Genomic DNA, 10,666 nt, shown 5'->3' with positions numbered 1-10,666 from the left:
GAGGTTTCAAGGTGCAACATTGTTGAAACTTCCCTCGCACACTAATAAAAACACTTTTAATGCTCGATTCCTGAGGAAGTAACAGCTATTTCCTGATTAGTCAAGCAGCACAAGGAGTATGCATGATAAGATGAGAAACACCCCCACACCACCTACACTGCCAGTCTTCCACACACTCCACCTCTCCCTTCCTATGGCCCACCCCTGTTCTTCTGAGTGCCCTTTCTTGCCCTTGTCTCATCGCCCCACTGCAGCTGTATTTTAATCATACAGAAGTGAACCACCATCACTCAGGATGGACTCCAGACCCCCCAACCTGCTGTTGCTGCTGCCTCTCATCAGCTTCCTGCACTTCGGTAAGGACCCACTGTTGTGCTGCTGCAAAGATAAAGGCTGTTTCTTCAGTTAAACCCGATCTCCTGATTCTCACTTCTGTTTTTTTTTTTTCTTCTTTTTTTTTTACTCCAAACACAGCGCAGTGTGTCATAGGACAGGCATGTAAGTATAACTGCATTATACTGCATTGCTGACTCTTGTTTAATAACTGGCTCAGGGTTTCTCCCATGTTGAGACAGTTTGAGGTTATCCAGTCCTTGCTGTATAAGACCAAAAAAAAGTTATTTATACCTCACACAGTTATTTTTTGCTGGAAATGGGCATTGAATTATGCACTCCTGGCCTCCTTGATATTTTCAAGTCTTTAATGACATCCATTGAAGCTATTTTTAGTTGTCACAGGTGAGATTGGGTATTTCTTTCACATCAGCAGGAATTTGGATGAACCTCTCATTTTTTTTAACAGTTTGCAAACATCATGAATTTGAACTAAAATGCAAATTACTTTATCTGGAGTTCTAGATGGTTATAGAGGCAGTCAGGAATAAATTAATATTTTGGGTAATGCACTTTTTGCCAAGTGTTACGTGAGAAAATTGACAGTGCTTTCATGTCTGACCACTCAATATAAGGTATAACAGCTGGTTAGCTTAGCTTAGCATAAAAACTGAAAAGAGGGGGAAAGTGTCGAGGTCCATAAGTAACAAAAGTGCCTACCAGCACCTCTTAAGCTCACTTATCAACCTGAAGTCTTGCTGTGACCTTGAGGTTACAAATAACTCAGACTCCAGGAATTTACTGCTCCCAGTCAAGAAAGTCCTAACACATAATCGTCCATAAATAGGTTTTCTACACATTAAAAAAAGGAGATCTGACATTCATGAACTTTACAGGTGCTAGTAGGGACATTTTGTTAGGCTGGCAGTTTCCATTGTTTCCAGTCTTTGTGCTAAGCTAACCGACTCCTGGCTGTGGCTTCATATTTTGCATGAAGACAAGAGAATGGTTTCGATTTTCTCATCTAACAATCAGCAAGCTTTGACAAAATAATCTTAACTCAAGGTCAATGATCCACTCTCTCACTCACATATATGCACTAATTTTATGGCGGCTGAATGAGCCCAGTCATCCACTGCCTCAGCCACTCTACATCACCGAGTCTGGTGCACAAGCCAACAGCAGTTCTTTGAGGATGTGGTATATGTGATTGTTTCGTAGCTGTTGAGGCAGGTCACACTGTATTGTTGTTGCTGAGAGAGAGCAGAAGCAGGGATAAATCAACAAAGCTCTCCCAGGGGAAGGAGAGGGTCAGACACTGTTTGTTGAAGCCTTTTCCTTCCTTCAGCAGCTCCTGCGTACTGTGCAGTAGACTGAGGGCCAGGGAGCACCTTCACCTTTACTGTGGAGAGAATTATAGACCCTGACTCTTGTATTTTATTATCCTTCTTGTTGATTTTAAATAAGCAAGAAATGAAGTCCAAATGAAATTATTTCTATCTAATATGTGCGCATGTTTGTGTGTCTGTGCAACTTTGGGACCTACAGTGTACACTATAGATGCAGTTCACCTTACAATCCTACCCAGCATCACAGTTCAGAGTGGGACGCCGGTTACCATACGCTGCCATGTCGGCGTGAGTCATGACAACATCCCAAACCTGACACACACTTTCCAGCTTAGACGGGACGACATTGACATCCATTCCTCTACCACCACAGAAGACTCAGTTATATATGAACTCAACCCAGCCAGGGCAGCCGACTCTGGAAGTTACGACTGTCAGGTCACAGTCAAAGGCAAGACCAGAACCAGCCCCATCCGGAAACTCGATGTCATAGGTAAAGCTGGAGATGACAACTTGGTACAATATATTTCTCAAACCAGGGTCTGTTATTGCTATTGTCTGGTAATATAGAATAATATGAAAAAAGGTAGGAATGTGCCCAAAAGTCTTCCATTTATCAGCAGGTAGAGGGAAAAAGTCAACTTAAACTAGTAGACAAGCAAAATCACTGGTATTTTTTTCCAGTTGATGAATAATTCACATTATTGCCTACCATGTCCACAGCATGACAGAATATTTTAGAAGGATTTCCTGCCTTCTACTGTATAAATAACCATTTCAGACACCTGGAACTTTGGCTCTGTTATCGCTTTGCAAAGGTTATGTTATAATCACTTGGTATTGTTTTATGCAGGAACATTTTTTAAAATGCTGCCGTGGCGTTGTGTTCAAGGAAGCCCCCAACATTAGGTATTTGATATTCAGCTGCTGAAAAAGATAAACAATAGGAAATCTGTGATGGTATAAAATTTATTTTAGCATACCAACATGATTGTAAATTTCCTCTGCTATAAACAAAAATAGTCTTTTTGACTTAAAGCAAACTTATCTACCTAAAATTATTGTCAAGAATGTACATATAAACCTTTGTAGTTAATGTGCGCACAAAAACTGGATTATTTATCATCAAGCTCAAAACCACTCTTAGTTTCTTTTTGGCAATACCGGGTTTTCACACACCCGTGACACATGATACATTCCCAATACCCCACATGTATGTGTACCGTAATATCTGAACAACCAGTATTTGTATGTAGAGTAATAGTTTTCCTTTCCTTCCCTGCTTTCTGTCCTATTGGGTTTTCCTTTCCCCAGGCCTGCAGACCCCCATCCTGTATCTGAATAAGACTACATTATATGAGGGTATTGACTTCATAGCCACCTGCAGTGCTCCAGAGGAGAGGGGATCCCTCATATTCAGTTTCTTCCAGAGATTTAAAAACGAAGAACCTGAGAAGAGGAAGCAGGTAGCATCCACTGGGAACTCATCAGAAACCACGCTGTCCCTGAAACAGGCTGGAGACTACTCCCTGTACTGCGATTATGTGATCAATTTGGTTTCTGGGACCAGACACTCCAACCACAGCAACGAGATTCAAGTGTTAGTCAGAGGTGATTAGTAGAGTTGTTACATCGCCAAGAAAAGATCAGGTTGCCTGCAGGAGGATGTGTGATTAACTTTTCTGATATGTGTCTTGTAGCGCTCCAGATTTCCCCAGTCATGAACGTGCTGCCCTCTTCTCTGATCTTTGAGGGTGACACAATAGAGGTGCATTGCAAAGTGAATACTTCACTAAAGAACGTTGAAGTATACCTGACGATGGACAGAAGGGTCCTCAAGAAAGCCCCATTCGGCCTTAATCATCGATTTAAAGCACAAGACTCTGGGAAGCTTGTGTGTAAGGCAGAGTGGGGCAACGTGCAGGAAGATACCTCTCGGAATATCACGGTTAATGGCAAGTACTGGATACCCCCCTTATTATGAAATGTCTAATGTGGCATTAGTAATGGCAGAATAAAAAATATACTGTACAAAGATGTACAAAGCTTATTTTTTGTTGTCTGACCCCAACAGAGCTGTTTTCTAAGCCACGCTTGATAATGAAGCCTGTTGACCTGTTTGAGGGAGATCGCTTCACACTGACCTGCTCTGTCTCTGTCTATGTTCCTGAGAAGATAAGCAAAAAAGACATGCAGTTCACCATCTACAAAAACAACGTCAAGCTCGTCCCTTTGGAGACATACATTACTGTGGCACACCCTAGTAGAAATGGCAACTACACCTGTAAAGCCCAGACTGTTTCTCTTGGGCACACTTTTGTAAAAGAAAGCCAAACACTTGTTGTTAAAGCCAAAGGTAAGTCATGAACTTGAAATTACAGTTACTATATATGGATGTTTTGTTTTTTTTAAATAGACCACAATTTCCCAGATGATGAGCTCTAAAGATCTTTCTTAGCCATAGCAAGGATTAGTGGTAATTAGCAAATATTACCATGATTACAAACTAATCTAAGATGGTGAGCATGGCAAAAATTATACCTGCCAAACATCAGCATGTTAACATGCTGACCTTAGCATTTAGCTCAAACTGTGCCTAAGTCTAGCCTCACAGTGATGCTTGTATGGCATTAGACTCTTAGTCTTGTTTGTTTCTGTTGCACTGACTAACTGACTAATTATCTTTATCCACAGTTCCTGTTTCAAAACCCGTGCTGAGCGTGGTGGGGGGTACGCTGGTGTTGGGAAAGAGCTTCCAGCTACTCTGTCGCAGTGACAGTGGCACCCTGCCCATCACGTACACCCTAGTCAGTCATGATGGTTCGTCTTTGGACAGGGTGGTGAGCAAGCTGGGAGAACAAGCCATCTTCAACTCCTCAGCTATCTTTAATAGCTTAGACCAAAACAAGTTTAAATGCCATGCAAAAAACAGTCAACAAAGGCTTCCCATGACAGGGTTTCTGTCCAATTCAACCGAAATCATAGGTGCGTTGGATACAGGAACAATGAAAATCATTTAGACTAATGTCAAATCATTGTGGATTCTGAGTCTAACGTACATTTTACCCTCTGCAGAGCCAGTGTCAGAACCACAGTTGACCATTGTCCCCAGCATGGGGGAAGTGTCTGAGGGGCAGGTCGTGAGTCTCACCTGCTCTGTTCAGAAAGGCACTCCTCCCATCACCTTCACCTGGCACCACACTGAGATGGAGGGTGCTCTCGACAAACAGCCCTCCAAGAAGCTGGCAGAATCCTACGTCATACGCGGTGTCAAAGGAGAGCACAAAGGGGGATATTACTGCATGAGCACCAACCATGCCAACGAAACCAAACGGAGTCACACTGTCATGATAAGAGGTGTGTTGTGACTTCAGTTAATAGCAGTGATAACAGTCGTGCATGTGTTCTTGTCTATCTTTGTGAGGACAAATTAGAGTTTTAGAGAGTTTGGATGTTTTTGAAAAGCAATGATATTTTTGTCATTAAGTGTAAAATATCCACCACACACATTTCTCACTTTGACCCCAAAGTTAAGAATTAAATATGTAATATTGTACAATTAGAAAAAGAGGAATAACAATCCGTGTTTCACCTTGTTGTAACCCATCAGGGGAAACTGTTTTTTGACTCAGCATTTATCAGGATACCAAGAGATCAACTAGAATATAAATAACTGAGCCATAATGAGTTTGAAGTATCGTCCCTGGGGCAACTTTACACAAAAAGTATTAAATTAATTAATAAATACTTTGTAGGAAACTTAAAGTACAGGTTGGAATTTGCATTCATTTACACTGTTGGCTGCACTGTGAGTACAGATGTAAAATAAACTTTTAACATAGACTGAACTGACCTCGACTCAACTCTGAACTGAACTGACTACTAACTGAACTGAACTAATGAAATGTTTAGACTCATGAGGGGTAAATGTTTGAGGTTTTGTGTTTAAATTTTGAATGCTGACTTTTATCATTTTGATTCACATGTATTCTACAGTGAAGTTGGCTGTCTGGAAAAAAGGTCTTATTGCAGTCCTCTGTATCCTGCTCATGCTGGCCATGATCCTTGTTATTGCCTTTAAAAGAAAACATCTCCTTCATTTTAAAAGGAGAAGAACAGACAAGCTGTCAGTGTGAGTAACAAATATAATTTTTTTAAAGATGAAGTAATATGAGCTAGAAAAAGTATGGCAACACCCATAGAGCTTCCTGTTTTAAAAAGCTAATTGTGTCTACCTCGTCTTAGGAAGTCAGCCAGCACCAAAGTGGAGCGGCTGAGCCTCACCCAGGCAGAGGTCAATGAGGCTGCAAACGGTAAAGCCTCTGACACTGATGCAAATACAGGGCTGCAAATTGTTCTTAAGAGCAAACTATGTTCTCTTTGTTTACTGTTCGTTTTTAAGCATTAAAGAAGTGATGTAAATTGGTTTTTGTCCTCTCTGTGTAGTCACACCAGGCATGATGGGGAAGAGTGTTTGGAGTGAACATGTGTCAGGCTCTGGTGAGTAGACTAAATAGACATAGTTTTTAATTTTATGCATATTTTTTATTAAAGGATGAGGCTGGTATTATCCTGTATTTTTATCACTGTCAAAACCACCAATGTGTCAGTCTGTCTCTCTCAGTGCTTTCTGACTTCCCTACTCCGTCTGTTGTCCTCAGCCCTTTTCATTTCTTAAACAGGTGGGCACTGTAGTTTTTAGCAAATATTATTCAGCTAAAGTAGATATTGTATTTGTTGGGGATTATTTTCAGCTGCGCATTAATGCACATTTGCTGCACTGGTGGGTCTTTACAGCAGCAGGATGGTGTTTGTGGAACTCAAAATAAACCACATTTCTCAACAATTAGAGGAATATAAAATGTCACCAGCCACATCTTTTAAATATTTCTTTATCTGAATGCTATATTGTTTGCAGTTTTGAAAGTAATATGAAATGCACAGAGGTTTAAGTTTGGTAATGCTGCTCACTGTTTTGTGATGCAGAGTCCGATGACCAGAATAGTGTGACTGCTACGGAACCTCAGTACAAAGAGGTGAAGACCAAACAGCCAGATCCGAACAGAGGTGAACTGCATCTGGGTTTTAATATTTTTTCAGAAGTGTACCGTCATATCACAGTTGTTAAATTGAATCAATGTGACCTGTAAAGCACTGCCTAAAACGATTACATGTTTGTTCCATGTTAGCTCCAGTGGAGACCGGCAGAGAATCTGTGTGCAACGAAGTGAGGAACTCCATGCAAGGTATGACTAACATCCTGCTCTTCATTCAAATCCCATTTACACGGGGAGAAAAATCAGGCCATTGGCTGACATTTGAAAAAAAAAAAAAAAAGCGCCAGGAAACAGGATCAGCTCCAACTGTAAACATCTGCATTGTTGGTGAAAGAATGTCCCATTAAAACAGAAGGCCCAGTCATCAGGTGTCCACTTCCTGCTTTCATCAAAAAGAACTTCCTGTTCCAACAATCAGAGCCAAACAGCGGGTGCATCCGTTAAGACTAAGTGAGAAACACACTCCATTGTTTGATACTCCTGGGGGAAACTCTTGTCCATTGTTCAGTCATTGGTTCCTAACAACTCCTAGGGGTTTGCACGTCATTACATGTCACACAATGATGCAGCAGAAGTGAAGAACATAATATCTGGTTTGCTCTATGTGCTCCTTGCTCACAGGAAAAGTCTTAACAAGCATATAATAGTGTGAATGTATGCAACATGATAGGCTGCCAGTGCCAGGGAGCAGAGAGCCGTTCATTGGCGTGCTGATGAGTGTGCAAATCCTCTTTCAATCCTCACACTCCTTTTGTTTCCTGAGCATGTTCTCTGGCTTTGTTTTTGCAGGTGTTCCAGAGCAGGCTGATGGTGTAAGTAGCAGCCCACACATCACACATGCTCCATGCATACGGTGCATGCACATATTACAAATAGGCACACACACACACACAACGGAATAATAATAAATGGAAACCCTGTGGAGTCCGTTTGTATTGTTTGTAGACAATTAACTGAAAGTATTATATTCAAAGTACTGTAGAGTGCTTCATGAATTAATTATAGTTTACTAGAAATTACCTGGGAAATGTCCTGTACAGGATCAGCACTAACTATGTTCATTTGCACACATGAGTTGACATCATATTATCAATCATCTGTCACACTGACCGATACAGACAACAGTGTCATGCACTGATCTTGTGACCAGTATTCGTTTTTCTTCACATGAGCCTTGTATTTCATTTTTTTGTCCCCTCTCAGCAGGGGTCAGTAGAATATGCGCAGCTGAATCATGATACGGATCACCATGGTGACCATGGTGAGCACAGCGACCACGCTTTCCAGGGTGACCACATGGATGAGATTGACAACAGTGTTGAAACCAACGCCGCTGACCACGGGGAGTGAAAACATGACCCAAAGCCAGACTGATAACTGACCAACAAAAATATTTATTCCCTTATTTATCCAGCTCCATAATGCAGCTGGAGTCTTTTGTGCTGAAAGACCTTACACAGCCTTAAGCATTTACAGTATGTACTTTTGGTATTTTTGTAACACTCTGCAAAGAACATGTCACACTGTAAATTCACTTGCTTTGCCTTTGAAGGGCAAATAAAATGTTTTTGTTAAGTGTTTCTCTTTCCTTCATTGGTAGTTTTCTTGCAAATGCACAGAAAGAGGATGTATGTTGCGACCCCAAAGGAAAAGACAGGCAAATCTATATCCTTCCACTGGTGGCAGAATCTAAATAGGAAGAGAAGTCTTTGAAGTCAGCATAGTAGTGATAATTACTTCTTTAGTGATGAGGCTGGGAGTACATTCGTCAGATCCCTCTGCTCTGTGAGAACCAGTGCCTCTGTTTAAACCACTAGAGGACAGACTTCAGGCAGAGCTGCGTGGAAACTTAGTGCCATCTGGCTGTGATCTCCTTTAATGTGAGAAGGGCTTTCACTGTGTTGCCACCGCATCAGGAGATATCAGTTTCATCTTCCATTATCTAAGGTTTAATTGAATGATATAACATGAACTTATTCAAGGTCTCTATATACACAGGACTAATATGTTTAGCAGGTCTCTCAAGGCTGTGGGCTACACAGAGACACATAATTGAACCCATGGCATCAGAGGAGGACACAGTGTATTTATTAATTAACTGGTTTGAACCGAGACATTTTACATCTCGGTAAAATGTAATGAAACAACATAGCTTGCATGTTTGAGTTATATGTTAAAGTGCATTAAATAGGACTGCAACATTTTTTCTTTGGATTATGTTGTTTTTCTGGATTAGTAGATCAAACATTTAGGCTATAAACTCTGAAAAAATACAATTATTAAACAATGAATTGATGATCAAAATTTGTTGTTGATTAATGATTGACTAATTGATTGTAAAAGCAATAAAATTTTTATCATTTTGTATGAGTCGACCCTTTAAACCACAGCAATAAGCTACACCAGAATGGTGACTTCTTTGCATTGCTGGTAGCTTCTAATGTTTGTTATTATTATTATTATTATTATTATTATTATTATTATTATTGTTATGTAGCTATATTTTAGAATTATTCAAAATAAGTGGGTCATAATATATGGTGTCATTACCTAAGAAAAAATTATACACAAAGGGGGATCCCTGGGCTGTGCAACTTGATTAATATATCAGTAATATAAACCATATCTATTTGTATTGATTTCCATGATTTTACTTCAGTTTATGGATTTTGTTGTAAGGCTTAACAAATTCTCTGACCTCTTTCAAAGTCCTGCATAAAGTCAAAGTGCCATAGTCATGATTTTCTCAGTTCCTGAAAGCTTGACCCCATGGAGAAACAAGGGTTTCACCTGCCAGCTGGTGAACTGGGGACAAGCTGAACAAATTACAAAGGTGCTGCCCCAGACTTTAATTCAAGAGCATATATCGGGTTCATTCAGTTCATGGCAACTGCTGTCGACAGTGAGGATTATGAGGATCTGCTTTTTGACAGGAAGCTCTCAGGAACACAGAACAGCAGATCAAATCCTTGTGGGAATCTGTAACACCTGACACCAGAGCTAACACCAACTGCCTGCCACCAACAACCACGCTTTCATCTCCATTCTTAGCACGTATAGACTGTCCTACAAATGAAGCGCTCATCTTCATTGTCTTTCTGCCTGGCATTTGTCCATATGTGCTTGCGTACGTGTGTCTGTGTCCTACGCCAGTTCACAGAACTGTCTGATCGCTCCTCCTCCGCCACCTCTGAGCTTTGTTCAACGTTGCAGTTGTGCTAAGTCTTCATGAATATGCACACAATATGTGACACCGGGGTGTGGTACAATATTTCCAGGGTTTGCAACATCCCCTCCAGCCCCGGAGCTCTCATATGCTGAATGATACGAGTATGTCTCGGCTACTGTGAGGTCCCCAGAAGCATCTATGAATGGATATGGCTTCAGCTCTGAGGTGCCAAAATGAAAACTCACCCCTGCTCTGAGGATAGAAGTGCATCTCAGTTGACTTATGTATTATTAATCATATTACTAAACCAGGAGGTCAGCCTTGATGGAGGGAACAGCATATTTTGAGCAGCAGTGATCAGACACACAGTAGCTGATACTGTGTTACATCAGACTATCAGAAGTGTAAGTTATACAGTATCGTTGGAAATAGGCTGTCGGGGTATAATTAAACAGTGTGCAGAGAAAGGCGTAGCACTGGTTTTATTTTTGGATACCAAAACCACAAAGTCAGATAACAGAGTGTTTGCCAAAAAAAAAGGGTGTGAAACTGGCAGGGAAGACGTGACTCCTTTGAGTGCATTCCTGTGGGTCATTTTAGACCCTGCACACTTTGCCCAAGGATGGTGTCGTTCTGCCTTCGGATCATAAGTGTCTGTCTGTCCTGTCACGGGGAAATGGTGGATTTACTACTGTTCCCAAAGTTATGATGTGTGAGGTCATGTACTCTGCCGGACCTTTTGGGATTCATATTACAAG

At 40.9% G+C, this 10,666-nt stretch overlaps 1 protein-coding gene across 3 annotated transcripts; it reads left to right on the top strand.

Moving 5' to 3' along the window:
- The first annotated feature begins 207 nt into the window (after positions 1-207).
- On the top strand, positions 208-8,314 carry pecam1a (platelet and endothelial cell adhesion molecule 1a). 3 transcript variants are annotated; one of them, XM_071474107.1, is made up of 15 exons: positions 211-356; positions 475-498; positions 1,882-2,175; positions 2,997-3,293; positions 3,383-3,637; positions 3,757-4,038; positions 4,377-4,667; positions 4,758-5,039; positions 5,679-5,814; positions 5,928-5,995; positions 6,129-6,182; positions 6,669-6,749; positions 6,872-6,928; positions 7,529-7,551; positions 7,946-8,314. In XM_071474107.1, exons 1-15 carry the CDS (start codon positions 296-298, stop codon positions 8,087-8,089), a joined length of 2,349 nt encoding a protein of 782 aa, XP_071330208.1. In that variant the 5' UTR covers positions 211-295; the 3' UTR covers positions 8,090-8,314. The 3 variants fall into 3 exon arrangements, 2 of the variants coding, with proteins under 2 accessions (XP_071330208.1, XP_071330207.1); XM_071474106.1 differs by having other exon boundaries at positions 7,943-8,314; XR_011689706.1 differs by lacking the exons at positions 6,872-6,928; positions 7,529-7,551; positions 7,946-8,314 and having other exon boundaries at positions 208-356; positions 5,932-5,995.
- The last annotated feature ends 2,352 nt before the right edge of the window (positions 8,315-10,666 follow it).

Source organism: Trachinotus anak, unplaced genomic scaffold, assembly GCF_046630095.1.
Source record: "Trachinotus anak isolate AG129_WGS33_773 ecotype Australia unplaced genomic scaffold, CSIRO_AGI_Tana_v1 ptg000003l, whole genome shotgun sequence".
In the NCBI taxonomy this organism is placed as follows: Eukaryota; Metazoa; Chordata; class Actinopteri; order Carangiformes; family Carangidae; genus Trachinotus; species Trachinotus anak.
This window is presented reverse-complemented; position numbering and strand designations above follow the sequence as displayed.

Excerpts from the sequence above, each read along its gene's own strand:
- pecam1a (XM_071474106.1), top strand. The coding sequence starts at position 296 with ATGGACTCCAGACCCCCCAACCTGCTGTTGCTGCTGCCTCTCATCAGC. Across the intron at positions 3,294-3,382 it reads GATTCAAGTGTTAGTCAGAG|CGCTCCAGATTTCCCCAGTC; the intron begins GTGATTAGTAGA and ends TGTGTCTTGTAG. Across the intron at positions 7,552-7,942 it reads TTCCAGAGCAGGCTGATGGT|CAGGGGTCAGTAGAATATGC; the intron begins GTAAGTAGCAGC and ends GTCCCCTCTCAG.